General features: G+C 58.0%; 1 protein-coding gene across 1 annotated transcript in view; it reads right to left on the bottom strand.

Moving 5' to 3' along the window:
• RFTN1 (raftlin, lipid raft linker 1) overlaps positions 1-16346 on the bottom strand; it is a 153805-nt gene that overhangs the window by 31091 nt on the left and 106368 nt on the right. Inside the window, exons 5-6 of the mRNA XM_008058939.2 lie at positions 13183-13386; positions 5276-5391 (exon numbers count right to left, since the gene is read on the bottom strand). Coding sequence (XP_008057130.1) covers positions 5276-5391; positions 13183-13386 — 320 coding nt within the window. The remainder of the gene's footprint in view (positions 1-5275; positions 5392-13182; positions 13387-16346) is intronic.

Genomic DNA, 16346 nt, shown 5'->3' with positions numbered 1-16346 from the left:
GGAGAGGATGTGGCGAAAAGGGAACACTTCTACACTGTTGGTGGGAGTGCAAACTAGTGCGGGCTCTGTGGAAAGCCGTGTGGCGAAGCCTTTAGTTTGGGGCTGAGGGTTTCCGACGAGAAAGGGTGGCGACGTGCACCTGCCTCCGCGCTCCCAGCCCGGCCTCCTCTGCGCTTTCAGAGCAAGAGGGAGGCAAGGGGGCGGCGACACGGGACAGGCGAAGAGGCCATCTGTGAGCCAGGAAGGACGCCCTCACCAGCAGCCCAGCCCGGCCAGAACCTAGTTCCCATGCTTTGCGGTCTCCACACCTGTGAGGAGACCAGTTCAGTCTGTGGCATTTTGTTGTGGCAGCCCAAGCCAACAAAGGCACCCGTGAAACAGGAAACCCCGGGGGCAGAGCCCGGATGTGCGTGTTTTCAAAAGCTCGCCGGGTGGTTCTGATACAAGCTCAATTCTGCGAAACGCTTGGGCTGAACCACCCAGCCTCAGCCAAGTCATCGAGTACTTACCGGAGGGCCTTGGAGAACAAAGATGAGTGTTCCCAGGCCAGGACTCACAACAGGGAGGAAGGTGGGCAGACAAAGCAATGATGGCAACAGAAACGGTGACAGGCTCACCCACAGAGGGTGACAGAAAGAACACAAAGGGTGGCAAGAATATGGGGGGACCACATGGAGGGTGATGGGGACACGGGGACGGGGACACGGAGGGGGACGGGGACACGGAGGGGGACGGGGACATGGAGGGGGACGGGGACACAGAGTGTGACAGGGACATGGAAGGGCTTGAAAGGGATGGGGCTGTAGAGCAGGACAGGGTCACGGGGACAACATGCAGGGTGATGGTGACATGGACAGTGATGGGAACACAAGGGGGATGGGACACGGGTGGTGACGGAGACACAAGAAGATGGAGACACGGAGAGAGACATGGACACAAAGGCAGATGGGGACATGGAGGTGACGGGGACACAGAGGGTGAGGGGGACACGGGGACAGCATAGACGGTGACGGTGACACAGACGGTGACGGGAACACAAAGGGTGGCAGGGACGTGGATGGTGATGAAGACACAGCTGGTGACGGGGACCCAGAGATGGGAACACGGAGCGGAACGGGGCTACAGACAGTGACAGGGTCATGGGGACAGGGACACGGAGAGGGATGGGGACACGGAGGGGGCTGGGGACACAGGGTGGCAGGGACACAGAGGGGGATGGGGGCAGGGACACAGAGAAGCGGTCCTTTGCCCTGCAGCAGGGGACCCACGAGCTGACTCCAGAAAGCTGCTCCCGCCAGTTGCAGGGAGGAAAAAAGCCAGAAACCCAGGGCGCAGCCTGCCCAGTGAGACTGCGCCCCCTCTTGCCCAGGAGATGCCAACCTCAGGGGCATCTTAACCTGATGTGTGGAGCAGAAACCTGAGATGGCGCCGGGCAGCAAGCCCAAGGTCCTGCGGAGGCCCGAGTCCCCTCCTTGGACACAGCTCTGCCCCCAGGCCTCGGCACTCGGGGCTCTGACGGGAGCGGCGGCCCTGGCGGTATTTCTCTCACCGTCTGGTGAACTGCCCACGGCTTCCTTCCACCCAGACCGATCTCCACAAGCAACAGCAGCCCGGCCAACCCTGGCTTTCTCTCCTGAACACGCCTTTTCACTCCTGACAACACAGCCAGGCCGAGAGCCTCCCAAATCCCTAAGCTCTGCTTCCCTTTGGAGGATAAACTCTTCAAGTCATTTCTCTCTCCTCATGCGTTACTGTGAGCCAGCCAGAGAAGCCAGGCTGCGCCCTCAGCACTCTGCTCAGAGATTTCCGCGGGCACCTCTCTGAAGCTCTGCCTTCCACAAAGCACGAGGACACGGACACGAATCGGCCCCTTTATAACAGGGATCACCTTTCCTGCAGCTTCCAGCCCCTGCACCTCTTCTGCGTCGAGACCTCGTCGAAAGGCCTTAATGCCTGCATCTCACCAACAGTCTGATCGTGGCCCCTTAGGTCCTCTCTGATAAGGTCAAGGCTCTCTCCTCTTCTGAGCCCTCGCCAGAATCCCCGGATACTCAGTTCCCAGCAATCTGGGCTTTTCCTGGCAGGAGCCTCCAAACACTTCCAGCCTCTCCCCATGACCCGGGGCCAACGCTGCTGCCACACGTTTGTGTAGTAGTTACAGTCACGCCCCACTTCCCGGTATCAGTTTCTGTCTCAGTCCATTCCTGCTGCTATAACAACATACCACGGACTGGGTGCCGTATAAATAACAGAAACGTTGTGTCTCACAGTTCTGGAGAATGGGAAGTCCAACATCCAGGCACCAAGAGGTGCCGTGTCTGGGGAGGGCCCGTTCCCCACAGATGGTGCTATCTAGATGTCCTCACATGGTGGAAGGGACGGAAGGGGCTGAGCGCTGTGTCCTCACATGCAGAGGAGGAAGGGCGGGGAGGAGGCGGCTCTCTGAAGCCCTCTTACAGGGGTGCTGGTTCCACCTGAGAGGGCACAGCCTCGTGGCCTCATCCCTTCCCGAGGCCTCACCTTTAATACCATCACCTTGAGAGTGCAGATCCCACAGGGACCTTGGAGGGGTGCCAACACTCCAACCACAGCGGAGGCTGATGCGTCAGAGGCGGGAGTCTGTCTGCGGCAGCAGGTGTGGGGGGCTCCAGACACACAAGTGGGAGGAACGCGGGTGAGATCTGTGCAGGGACACTTGGTGACCGACATCGCAGGTCATCGGTCTGCCATCACCACGCTCACGAGCAGTAAGAAAATCTGCCCCTCCCTGACTGGACACCAGCCTCGCCTTCACATTACAATGTTGAATGTGGCGAAACAGAGGCCCATCGGGGTGTGCTGGTGGGCGCTTACAACTGGCTCTCCAGGCGGAAGAAGATCGATTACTGGCACCTGCCAATTTCCGGGGTGTAAATGCTTCCGTCACGGCCAGTTTCAATACCAGCCTGATATCCCTGAGCGTGGCGTTGGGAAGAGACGTGTGGAACCAGCTTTGGGAGCCCATGTGTGCCCTGGGCCCCTCACGGGCCTCCACAGCCCAATCTTACTTCCGGGGGCATCTGGGGGGAAGCCACAACAGCATTCCTGGAGGAGGGGACTCCCAACACGAATACCATCAAAGACAAATGCACAAAAATAAGAGGGTCAGGAAGGAAAAAGTTCGAACGTCTGGGAAAGAAATAAGATGAACAAAGAGACCCAACGGAAACTGTTCCGCGTGTCCAGGAAGTTTCTGAATAAACGTCACTCACTCCTGATCTCACGTCTTAACCACCAGAATCGACCTCATTTCGAATTAAAAAGAGAGCTGTGTCCTGGTTTCAGTCTGTGACCCTGTCTTCCCTCACAAGCACTTGGCACAGCGTGTGTTCCCCGAGCCCCCATCAAGGTCGCCGGAGCTTTCACAGGCTGAAGGAAGGGGGGCCGTGGGTGCTTCCCTCGCCCCCAGCCCTTCCACCAACGTGCGGCTGCAGACACCCGGCCAGTGTGACGGCTGAATGCTGGCTCTTAGGATGCAGCGAGCACCAGAAGCCCTTGCAGGGCCTGTTAAAATGCATGTCTGCCGGCCCCACCCCGGGGCTCCTGATTCAGTCCGCCTGGAACGGGGCCCAGGTGATGCAGGCATGGCCGGTCCTGGGACCACACCTTGAGAACCCTTATTAAAGGTGCTTCTGGATCACCGACGTGAAGTCACCCCTTTTGAGGAAACCACAGAGCCCTCCCTTGACAGCCATTTAATACCCAGATGGCAGGAACATGGCACACATCCCTCTGGCCTGCCAGGCCTTTGCACAGTCACGCATATTGAGTGTGACCACGCACCAAGAGCCACAGAGCAGGCCACGCGGTCAAGACCCTCAGCCCACTGCTGCTTCTGGCAGGCACAGTTCGCTGCCACTGGAGCCCCCTTCACTGCATACAGGGTCGGTGACCTGCCCACCCTGCCGCTGGGGAGGGTCAGTCTGAGAGGTGACCTGACCTGCCCGCATGGGCTCTGCGTCTTAGGCTAAGCCTTCTTCCTGGGCACCCATTTCCAGTGTGGAGACGGGAGAGCCCACGGGCACCAGCGTCACAAGGACTGACTGGGTGAGCCTGATAGCAAGTGGGTGTCACTGGGCTCCCCACCTCCCTCCACGCACATGCTCAGGACATCTGGCCCTCCCCTCATGGGCCCCAGACTTGGTGGTTTGGCATTTGACGCCATTTCTCTGTGGACTCTGTGGCTGTCACACTTGGAAGCAGTTGCTTCTCAGCATGGCTCAGACACAAGCAAGCCGGTCCTCCACACACCTGCTGGGAACCATGGCGCTTCCAAGCTGAGTGGCAGGGCCTGGGGCACCCACCCTCGCTCCAGCAACCAGGCGAGGATGCCTCAAAGTGGCAGTTCCAGCAGGCGCAAGGACGTGCCAGTGCTGGCCGCAGGCCCCCACGTCCCACACAGCCCACAGAGCGCTGTGCCCATGTCCGCCGCGGTCTCACTTGGGCCTGGAGGGCTCAGTGAGGCGGAAGCCCCCGGAGCAAGGCCACCCCTGCGTTCTTCCAAGGTGTGTGCCCGTCAGTCCTCCGCGCCCAGACAGCACCTCGCTCCGGCACTTTCCGCCTCGAACGCGGCACGCGCTGACCTAGGAAGCCTGCGCTTCCTCCACTGCCAGAGAAACGCCTTGAGGACCCGCCAGTGGGCCTGAGATGTCAACCAGCTCCTCCAAAACCCTAGGGGGCACGGGCGAGGCCTCCCCCGCCACAGCAGAGTGAGCGCCTCAGGGGTCAGCGTTTCCCAAACACCTCCTCCAGCACTTTCTGTGTGACCTCGGACCAGGGACCTGCCCTCTCTGGGCCTGTTTCCCCATTCCTAAATCAGAGGCCGTGGCAGCACGCACCCACTAGGCTGACGTGAGCCTCAGTGAGCTCGTGGGCATCCTCCAGGACGTCTGGCACAGGGGCTCGGGGTCTGGCCCCACTAATAACGCTGCCCTGATTACTACGAGGCCACAAACCACGGGGCCTCAGTCATGTGTCAGCACTTTCAGTTCTGTGCAAATAAGCGAAAGACATCTCTTTTCCACGCAACGGCCAGGCACGTGCACACTGTGCTTTTCCGGCAGAAAGAGAAAGGCAGGGCCGCCCCTACCGGGGGCTGGGACAGGAGGGGTGAGAAGGGACCCAGGGGCCCCATCCGGTCTACCAGGTGGGCTCCCTCTCAGAGGAAGCCACCGCCCGGTCGGCCCGAGTGGGTGGGTACGATTGCTATCCACAGCGAGACGCCGCCCTCACTTACTTCCAGCACCGTCCACTGTTCGACGACGATGGCGTCGTAGCCCTGCGTGGTTTTGCCGTCGTCGGCGGAAACGGCCTCGAAGATGAACACCCCGTCCGTCACGCCGTGTGAGGAATCTGCGGAGAGAGGAGGGGGCTCTGTGAAGGCCGCGGCGGAAGCCCCCAGGCAGAGACCACGCCGCCGCCTCGTTAATAATCCCAATCAGCACGTCTCTCCGGCATGTTAATTCAAGGAGGCACGCACAGCCACCGCGTCGAGCCCGTCAGGATGAATGCGACTAATTTACCTCGCGGCGTGGAATAATACCCTTGATTTTATGAGCCGAGCTTCATTGTTGGCAATCACCATCTGATTTCACGCGTTTACCTTCCCTTCACGCTCCAGCGCCAGGACGCGCTGGGGATGCTTCCCAGGGCAGCGCAGGCCCGTTGCGAGCCTCTCTTCACAGGAGGCCGGATTTCAGTAGGTGAGGGTTTTAAGGAGGCAGATAAAACGTGTGGATCTGCCCTGGGGATGCCTCGATTCTTGGCAGTCCACACCATGCGGGCTGCTGGCTGGCCCCTTGGGAAGCTCTCGGCAAGAGGCCCGGGGCCCTTGGGGGCCTTGGAGCTTTCCCAAATAATCCGCCACCGGAAATGCTTCCTCAGGCATGTCCCTGGCCTGTATACCAGGCTCTGGGCTCTAAAACTCATCGAGTAGACGCGTGACCAAGACATGCCCCAGGCAGTGAGGTGCAAAGAAACATGGGTGACAGTCCCTGCCCCTGCAAGAGACCCCAGGAGGCCCCATCTGCCCTTCTGGGAGGCAAGGCTCCCACAGGCCTAGATTCGTTCTGATACAAGGCAGTGGGAGACGGGGCTGACTCAGGAGGGGGTGGCGTGATCCAGGCTCTGGCCTGAAGAGGCCCTTGACTCTTGGGGGCGTGACCTCTCGCCTGTGAAAGGGGTTTTGGATGGGCAACCCCTCCCGGCCCTCCACTCTGTTCTGTGGACACAGCTGTGTTATATGGACTGGTTTGTGTCCTCTCAACGTTCCTGTGTTCAAGCCCCAGCCCCAGTGCGACTGGGTTTGGAGACAGAGCCTATGGGAGGTCCTCGCTTACTGGAGAGGGGCCCACGTCCAGTGGGACTGGTGTCCTCAGAGGAAGAGGCAAAACCTGTACCTTCTCACTCTCCCTCTGGGGTGCGCTAGAAGGCAAGGCTTCGGGTGGACGCAGCAGGGAGGTGGCCGTCTCCAGGGCAGGGAGAGCCCTTGCCAGAGACCAAGCATGCTGGCCCCTGGTCATGGGCCTCCAGCCTCCAGAACTGGGAGGACATTCATGCCCACTGCTCAGGCCACCTGCTCTGTGATATTTGCTACCTCAGCCCCAGCAAACCCAGTACGTACAAAACACATCTCAGTGATATGCTCTCTGAAAAGGACACTTTGACTAGGACAAATCCATAACCATGGGGCCTTTCTTTCCCCAGGGAGGGAAGGGAGACAAATTCAGAGAGCTCTTGAATCACTGAGCTCCTGGAACCGACGGTATTTTCTGGAAGTCCCAAAGAAAAAGATCGATAGGTGTGACGGCATGGTGTTCTTCTGCTTGTCTTCTATCCACAGACCCCACGCACAAAATCCAAAGGCCACTGCCACGAGAAAATTTGTAGAGATAGCAAAATAAACAAAAAACTGAGTTTGCGATTCTTTATATAAAAAAAGCTTTTATAAATCAATAGTTAAAAATATTAAAACAGGTTGAGCATGGTGGTTCATGCCTGTCAGCCCAGCACTTTGGGAGCCCAGGAGTTTGAGACCAGCCTGGGCAACATAGCAAGACCTTGTCTCGATAAAAAAATAATAGTAATAAAAAAATAGCTGGACGTGGTGACATGTGCTTATAGTCCCAGCTGAGATGAAAGGATCTCCTGAGCCCAGGAGGGCAAGGCTGTGGTGAGCCATGATTGTGCCACTGCACTCCAACCTGGGTGACAGAATGAGTCTCTGACTCAAAAGACCAAAAACAACAACAACAACAAAACCCAAACTCAAAAAACGAAAACATCGTTAGACACAAAGGACATGGACTAGCAGTTTATGAATTCTCTTTCTCTCTCTCCATGGCCGGTAAATATTGAAAAAAAATTTTTAAGCAACCTTTTTTCTGTTCAACAAGTTGGCAAATTTTGAAAAGCAAGTCCTCCTTGCTGGTAAAGGCATGGTGAGCCGGCAAGCTCACAGCGTTTCGGGCGTTCTGACTGCACAAGGCTTCTGGAGAGGAATTTCACAATGCTCGCCTCGAGAGCTTGCCACAGAGGCCATTATCTTTGACCCCAAAGTCCTACCTCTCCTGTCTGCCCTGAGTAATCCCCACGAATGCCAGCAACACTCATCTTCAAGCAATTCTAAAATCACTTACGAACTTTAACAATCTAAATGTTCAACAGTCAAACTATTCAGCCACAGAAAAGTAGTTATATAAACTCAGAGATCTGTACAGTCAAGGACTAGACGGCACCCAAAAATATCACTGGAATTTAATGATTCAAAAAGAAAAGCTTTAGATACAATAATACAAAGAAAAAACCAGGACACAAAATTGCTGTTGTGAGCTGAATATGAATTCTTATGCTAAAGAGGTTCAGACAAGCAAACCTTAAAGAAATGCACGAAATGTGAGAAGCAGTTAGCGGTGGTGGAATGATACATAATTGGGATGTTCTTTTTTTATTCCTCTTCTGCATGGTGCTTAACAAGAGTTAACACGGGTGTCCCTCGAGTAAATGGACAGCACAAGCGAGAAAGAATGCTCCTCTTCTCTCCTACGTGACTCCTGAAGGCATAACTAGAATGGGAGTTTTAGAAACTACAGGGAGACAATTTTAGCACACTCTAAATAGAAAGACGGCTCGGAGGCGTCCAAAAATGGAAGTCAGGGCCAAGCAGGGCCAGAGGCGTGGTGCCGGGAACACGCGCACCCGGAATGACCTCCCAGCCACACCTGCCCAGCACCCTGGAGCCAAGCACGCAGTGGGCCCCGGAGTCTCCCAAGCACAAGGCCATGTCCCTGCCGCCACAGAGCTGACCTTGTGGTGGGCAAGAAAGACGCAGACACGATGTCAGAGGGGACAGATGCTACGAAGCGCCACATGGGCCCAGGGGAGGGCATGGTGGTGGAGGCGCAGTGCCCGCGTCTAAGGGCGCAGGAAGGGCTCCCACTTGGTAGGACACAAGGCACCACGCGAGCCGGAGACACAGACCTGCAGGGCTGAGGGTCCAGGCGGGACACAGCCTCACGGGCCGTGGAGTGTTGAGGGCTGCAAGAACTCCAGAGCCGCAGAGCCGGCAGGCAAGGAGGGAAGGCTGTGCATGGCCTGGGGGACCCGCTACCAGCTCATCCAGAGACTCACGAGGCCACTGGACATGAGAGGGAGGAGGTTGAAAGTCACGTGTGTGTTGAGCCTGCCTCTGACATTGGCCACTGCTCAGAGCGGACATGCCCCAGCTGGCCAGGGGGTCCCGGGAGAATGAAGGACACGTGGGCTGAGCTGCCCCAGTGGAGCCAGCTGAGACCACCTGACCCTCAGGCCTGCGAAGGGCCCAGCTGGGACAGACAGGGCTGCCCAGCCAACTCCCAGACCTGTCAGGATAAAGTCTTACTGTTTTGCGCCAATGAGTGCCGGCACCCTTGTTACATGGCATCACCTTGCCAACAGCTGACGGACACAACGTCCAACCTAGACCTAGGAAACGCGAGCCCATAGAACCTTACTGAGCCTGGGATATTCCTGACAACCCCCGAATAACAATGAGGCCTGAACAGCTCAGCAAGCCGTGTCTGCGAGGGTGGAGCCCAGCTGCCTCACCCTGACCTCCTCCTGGCAGGATCACGCTCCGTTTCTAGTGAGGTCGAGGGTAAACCCACCATGTGCTCCCATTTCTCCTTCCTGAGAGTGTCCTCCCATGCCCTGGCCACTGCTGGGTCTGTTCTCCCATCTGCCTTGCTGAAAGGTCCCCCAAGTGTCACCAATGGCTCCCAGGAGACACGTTCCACTGAGCCGCGGCGCCAGGGCTTGGGTCCAGCCCACTTCAACGCTCTGGGGCCCGGCTGGAGCGGCTGCACGGTAGGAGTGCCCTTTGGGTAAAGCTTCCGCACGTCCTGACCTGGGCGCTCCAGACCAGAGGGCACCGATGCTGCCTTCCGGGTTACCTCAACATGGAGTGCACTTCCTGAGACACCCCTAGAAACATGTTGCATCTGATTTCCCAGGCCCCTCAGCGGACAACCCCAGACCCTTTCAGCATGCAAAGCACATGCTCTAAGGACCGAAGCGCCCAACTCCACATGCTTTAGCCCAGTCGCGCACAGTACAGCAGAGGCTAGGTCCAGGCGGGGAAGGGGACACCTGCAGACCCCGCCTATGTCCCCCTCACCCCTTGCCTGGCTTCCTCTCCTTCCTCTGAGTCACAGGCCTGGGAGGAGGGCTGGGTGGTCAGGCAGAGTTAGCGTGGGGGATACACGCAGGTCTGTGCACACCCCGTAGTTCACTACCGGCCTCGGGGCCCATGGCCCTGCCACCATGACTCCACCGTGCTGACTCACCTTCTGGACCACGAAGCACATTCAGAAGGGCTGTCAAAGCATGGTCATCTGGAACAGCAAAACAGCCAGTGCACCACGGAGCGGACGCCAGGCTTCAGAGCACCCTTGTGCTGGCGGCCTTACCCCCTGACCTCCCTGCTGCCTGCCCGGCCTGGCCCGGCCCACCCCAGTGTGCACCAAGCTGGGTGTAAACAGGTCCATCCCAGAGCCACGGCGTCCCTCCATCTGTGGACGGCATCTGTTATTAAAGCGCAGACGCTCCTGCTGTGCACAAAAGCGGTCTGCCCTGAGCATCAATATTTGATGCTGATCTTTGGCAAAAGGCCACCCTAATACTCCAAGCTTCTGACTCACAAAAAGGACGTGGAAGGGAAAATCTGGGGGACAGGTCCTCTTCTCCGCCACCCCCAGACACCCAGATGTATCAGGCCAGGTGGCTTCGGGCTCAACCCCAACTGGCCATGCCCAGCCGAGCCCGGCCTGAACGTGCACGCCAGGACGAGCGGTCACTGCGTTTGTGCAGGAGTGGTCGCAAACGCAGGGCGGCCAGCGGGCTGGGAGCAGGCCAGGCCCTGCTGTGCTCACTCCCTGCTAACGGAGCAGACTCACTGCAGGTGGGGGAGTGGTGGAGCCTGTGTCTGAGACCAGCTGAACAGCATCTGCACTGGTGTCACCCACCAGGGTGGCCACACTTGCAGTCGGCGGCGCCAGTCCTGGAATCAGGCAGCTGAGAGCACTGCACGGCCTCTGATGGAAGGGAGGATGGTCTCAGAGCCACGGGCGTCAGCCATATCAGCTCCTCCAGGGACAGTCTGGCTTGTGAAAGGAGAACGGGAACATTTGTTCTCACTTCTGCACTAACAGGCCGAGTGCGGTGACCACAGCGTGCACCTGCAGGGACATGGCCTCTCCTGGCCTCCAGGAACACAGACCCCGGCCTCTGTGTTACCGGCCCATGGGTTCCCAAGTGCCTCTCTCTGCCGTGTGGCCCTGGACCGCATTCCTCCTTCCACCGAGTCCCGCGCCTCTCCAGGGAACCCTGAAGCCTTCCACGTCTCCCTGGAGGGCCAAGGCCATAGGGCCACAGCTCCTGTGCACACAGACACACCTTCCCTCTCTTCTCGCCCCACACGCGCCTGCTTCTGCCCACAGCCCTGCCCTCCCGCTTGTTCGCTGTGACTTGGACAATGACACGATGCCTCAGTTTCCACAGCGGTAACACAGGGATCCACACAGCCGCTGCGCCCTGGGGTTGCCGTGACGGTGACATGACGGCCACACAGGGATCACTTAGACCAGCACCCATGCAGAGTAGCCGCCAAGCGTCCTGCCACGGCCGTCCCTCCCCTCTGCAGGGCCCAAGGGCAGGGGCACTCAAGATGCCGGGCGAGGAGCTGGACGCCACCAGCACGCTTGTACCTGGGAACGCACTCGCCTCTCCACGCCTCAAACACAGAAGCTGGGGCCTCAGTGGATAATTCGGGCGGAAACATCGCCTTGCTTATGGGACAAAGTTCTCAGGGGCTTTATGGCCCTGTGGAAAATATTTTGGAGTATAATGTCTATTTAAGAGCCACGACTGGAGATTTTCCAGATGGCAAACAGCTTAGAGATATGCTTCCATCTCTGCCAGGTTTATTTGTAAGGACACTAATTATCTCATTAGAAATGGGTTCCTTTTATGATTGTGATTAGCTTGCCCCCCCGCTTTTTTTCCAGTTCTGGGAAAAGAACACATACCTCCTATATTCCTGGCTGACGGAAACCTCGGGTTTTTCCAGAGCAGAAACACCCTGACTCACCAAGCACAGGCCAAGTCCCACCCTCCCTCCCAGCAGAAACGTCTGGAGGGTCACATCAGAGATCAGAGTGGGTTTCTGTTCATTCTGCTCAGAGGACGGTGCAGGCCTCCCCGGCACGGAGGCTGCTGCTGTGTGACCCTTGAGCTGGCAGCAAGCAGGGAGGCACCAAGGCTCAGGGCACCCCACGGCGGCACGTGCAGGGGAGACCTCATGTTCCTTCTTAAGGCAGGAAGCTGGACTTGACGCAACTGAAGCCAAGCGACGCGACCAAAGTGCTGAGATTACTGGCTGAGCCATTGAGTCCAGCTGAGGATTGCTTTTAAGCCCAGGAGTTCAAGACCAGCCTGGGCAACATAATGAGATCTCATTTTTACAAAAGAAAAGAAAAGAAAAAATTAGTGGGTGTGGTGGCACACACCTGTAGCCCCCAGCGACTCAGGAGGCTGAGGTGGGAAGATTGCCTAAGCCCAGGAGGCTGAGGATGTTTGAGCCATGATGGTGGCACTGCACTCCAGCCTGGACAACAGAGTGAGACCCCGACTGAAAAAAAAACCAAAAAACACACAACAACAAATGGATACGAACGACAACACTATACAATGTCCACTGCTCCCACAAGAACGTGTCGGTGTCAGGCACCGACGTTCACACAGCCGCAAGAGACTTGCACCCAAAAGCCAGATCATCTGTGCGTGTCACGCTCAAAGGCGCTGGGTGACTTAAAACACACATGCTCATCATCCAGAATGATGTCTCTTTCTAAAGATGCTCGCCAGCCCAGCAAGGACTCAGGCAACATGGAGGCCACACTCCACTCCCCAGTCTGCTAATTCTCGAGAGAGAAAACCACCCCACCACCAGAGCCGGCGGGTCGGCCCCCGCCAGCTTCCGCTAGACCCCCAGATCTAGGATCTGGGTCACCAGCCCTCCTGTTTGCCGGCAGCCTGGGGACCTGCCCTGACTCACGCTGGCCCCGGTCCCCTCCCGGCTCTGAGTCCCTGGCAGTTCCACCTGCCTCGATGCTCACCCCAAGCCTGTTCTCTGCTTGGCGTGTTTCCCCACGGAGGCTGGACCTGCTCCCTGCCTTAGAAAGGCTGACATCCACAGTGCCACCCCGTTTCAGGAGAGGGGTGCTGGGCGCCGGGAGACCCGACCATGTCTGTCTCTGGCTGTTCAAACGATCTCCCTGCTGCTGATTCCAAGGTGCCACTGGGGCTGTTGCATAACGTAATTGTGTCTACAGTCTGCCCTTTGGGAATAGCACGATCCGGGGGGGCAATTATCACACCCAGGGAACTCTTTCTAAACGTCTCCAAGCTCAAGACCGAGGTCGCCTCCGATGAAACCATCTCTGCCCTTTGCTGTCGTGTCAGAAGATGCCTGGCTGACCCCGAGGGCAGGCGAGGGAGCACAGGCCCGGGGCTTGAAGGACAGTCCCCCAGAAGTGCCCCCTGAATGGAGCGAGGAGTCCAAGGGCGAGAAGCGGAGCCTCAGGGCTGCCGGGGGCCGGGAAAGCCTACCGTTCACCGCGCCAAGGCAGAAGGCTGCGTTCACCAGCACGCCTCCCTTCCGGAAATGGTCACTCGTGTGCTCCAGCCAGTTGGCATCCACCCCGCTGACCGTCTGGCCGTTCCTGGAGACCCGGAGGGGAATGGTGACGGGGTAGTACTCCAGGGCCCTCTGCTGGCCCGTCGGCTTGTTGAAGAGCGCGAAGGTCTCCGTCCCTGTCGCGGAGAGAGAAGAGTCACTGGGGGAGAACTCCTGCCGCACTGGGCTTGGGGACCCTCGTGGGCCTCCGGGGCTGACACCACTCGGGGCGGAGTCTGCGTGGCTGTCTGCTGGCCAGGGCAGGAGGCCTGACGCTAGGAGGTCCGGCGAGGCTGCCTCAGTGCAGCGAGGACCTCAAGGGTGGGCCTCAGGGGCTGCAGTGCAATGGGCGGCTGCTCCCTGGGACTCGTCTGTGCAGCGAGGGGTTCAAGACAAGGACACAGCAGACACTCCAGAAATCCAGCCATGGGGCATCTTGAAGTAAAAGCAGACACGTTTGGGGGATGGTGGCTTTAGCAAAAACCAAGTGCACACAGATACATACACACACACACTCAGCTCAGCTCTAATCCCAGGAACCCTGGACACCCTGAACTCACTATTTACTTTTTTTTGTTTTTGTTTTGTTTTGTTGAGTTGGAGTCTCACTGCGTCACCCAGGCTAGAGTATCATGGCACACTCATGGCCACCCCAGCGTCCACCTGCTGGGCTCTGGCAATCCTTCGGTCTCAGCCTTCCAAGTAGCCAGAACTACAGGTGTGTGCTACCATGTCTGGCTAATTTTTATTTATTGTAGAGATGAGGTCTCGCCAAGTTGCTCAAGCTGGTTTTGAACCCGTGGGCACAGGCAATCCTCTCGCCTTGACTTCCCAAAGTGCTGGAATGACAGGCTGAGCCACCAAGCCCAGCCCTGAACTCACTATTTATAAACCCCAGCGGAATTTCCTGAGGCTGAACCCATCATGCTCCGTCAAGAATGCCAAAAACACATCACTGACGTGTAAACATGAACCTGTTCCCGTAAAGGGAAGCTGCTGTCCAGGCGGCCTGCTCGGGTGTGCGAGGTGCTCGGTCCCACATGGGCAGCTGGGTTCTGAATGCTTCGCCACCACCCCTGCAGGGACCACGGTCACACGTGCCACTGGGCACCCAGCAGGAGCCTCCAGGCACGAGTCCCGGGTCCCAATCCAAGTGGGAGGTCGACCCAGCCTAAAACACTCTGCCCTCACAGGCTGATCAGGAAAAGGTTTCCAAAATATCTTCTGGAATTACAAGAAAATTCTCTCCCTTCTTTCCAACAGAAATATAAGGGTCCACACGACTGACGTCAGCAAGGAGGCTGAGGCTCACTCCCACATGAGACACCGGGCCCACGTTCCAGACGCTACTTCCCAAAGGCCAGTATCCCACCACTTTTTGTGGCATCCAAGTACTGGCTGAGTCACTATTTTTAAATCGACTCCCTATCCTTTCATTAAGTGCATTGGCAAATGGAAATTCACTTTGTGACTCTAAAGGCAAACCCCTGCCACCCGGCACCAATGGGCCATGACCAGGCATGTTGGCACCAAACGTGTCCATGCCCTAACACCTGAAAAGCCTCCCACAGGGAACTTGTCTCGGCCCCCCTGGGCAAGCACCAGCTGGGATCTGAGGGGACCAGGGCTGGACCTAAGACCCTGTGGTCAGCGGCAGCCAGGCTCATGGGGGAGCCACTCCGTGCCACCTGCCACGGGCAGAGTCCACGCGGAAAGGCAGCTCTGGCTTCGAAAGCAGCCCCGGACCAAATCCCGGCTCTGCCTCTCATGACCTGCACCCCACAGTGCCTGCCCTGTGGCCACCTGTGGCCACAAGTGTGTTCATCCAGGACCCCGGGTCCTGGGGGTGAAACCACCATCGCCGAGTACATCAGGACTTCAGAACCCAAACGTTAGGGACGGGCCACATGCAGGAAGGGAACAAGGGGGAGTGAGTCTTGGGCTGGGCTGGGGCAGGAAGTGGCCTACGTGGTGGGGTGTCCCCAGCCCTGGGCGCCAGCAGCAGCCACCCTGGGCGGGAGGACAGGGGGCTTCAGTGAGTGCTTGGCTGTGCCTGGCTTTCTCTGGAAGCTGACCCGAAGCTCCCCTGGGCAGGGGGCTTATGTGGGAGCGAACCCAGGAAACAGGAAAGGGTGAGGGGACAGGTGGAAGTGAGGTCAGTGGACGGTGTGGGAAAGCAGGCTGCCCCGGGACAGGGCTCAGCGCCCCAGGACTCAAGACATAACACGAAGCACACCTGAGGGCCGAGCGTGGCAGCCCACGCCTGCAATCCCAGCACCTTAGGAGGCTGAGGCGGGAGAATCGCTTGAGCCCAGGAGCTCAAGACCATCCTGGCCAACAGAGTGAGACCTCGTCTCCAAAAAAAAAATCAAGACATTAGCCTGGCGTGGTGGCATGGGCCTGCTGTTCCAGTGACTTTCGAGGCTAAGGCAGGAGAACTGCTTACCCAGGAGACCGAGTCCTGGGGTCAGCTGTGACCCCCAGCACCAGCGGGGCCGACAGAGGCAGACTGGTACCCAGCAAGCAGGGCGGGAGGTCGGAGCCTGCATGCATGTTGGGGTGACGGCGAGTGGACTTTCCAGGAGCAGAAACAACAGGATCCCCCAGGAAGAAGGTGAGGAGGGCGGCCGGGGTCAGGTGAGACTACACCACGGGGACAGGCTCGTTGGACACCGGGCCTCCAGGGAGACCACATGCTCCAGTTGTGTTAAAGAAACATCATGGCACGAGGGACCTGCACTCCAGCCTGGGCAACAGAGTGAGATCCTGACTAAAAAAAGAAAACACACCTCAGGCTACCCACCAAGGGCACAGAGCGGGCACGGACCGTGTGGACTGCAGTTCTCTCCTAAGCCTCCATCTCCCAGGGGCCTGTGGACAGAAGTCACAGAAGCCATGGGCCGGGGCAGCATGCCTGCAGGTGACCCTGAGACGGGCCAGAGGGACGGCCACAGCCAAGTACATGTACAAATAAAAAAAGTAAACAACAACAACAACAAATCACAGCCTCAGCCGGGCTCGGTGGCTCAGCCTGTCATCCCGCGCCTTTGGGAGGCTGAGGTGAGTGGATTGCCTGAGCCCACGGGTTCGAGACCTG

The sequence above is a fragment of the Carlito syrichta genome, unplaced genomic scaffold (genome assembly GCF_000164805.1).
Source record: "Carlito syrichta isolate Samal-C Ts95f unplaced genomic scaffold, Tarsius_syrichta-2.0.1 Scaffold90623, whole genome shotgun sequence".
NCBI classification, from domain to species: domain Eukaryota; kingdom Metazoa; phylum Chordata; class Mammalia; order Primates; family Tarsiidae; genus Carlito; species Carlito syrichta.
The sequence above is the reverse complement of the archived record's forward strand: the minus strand, read 5'-3'. Positions and strand labels throughout refer to the sequence as shown.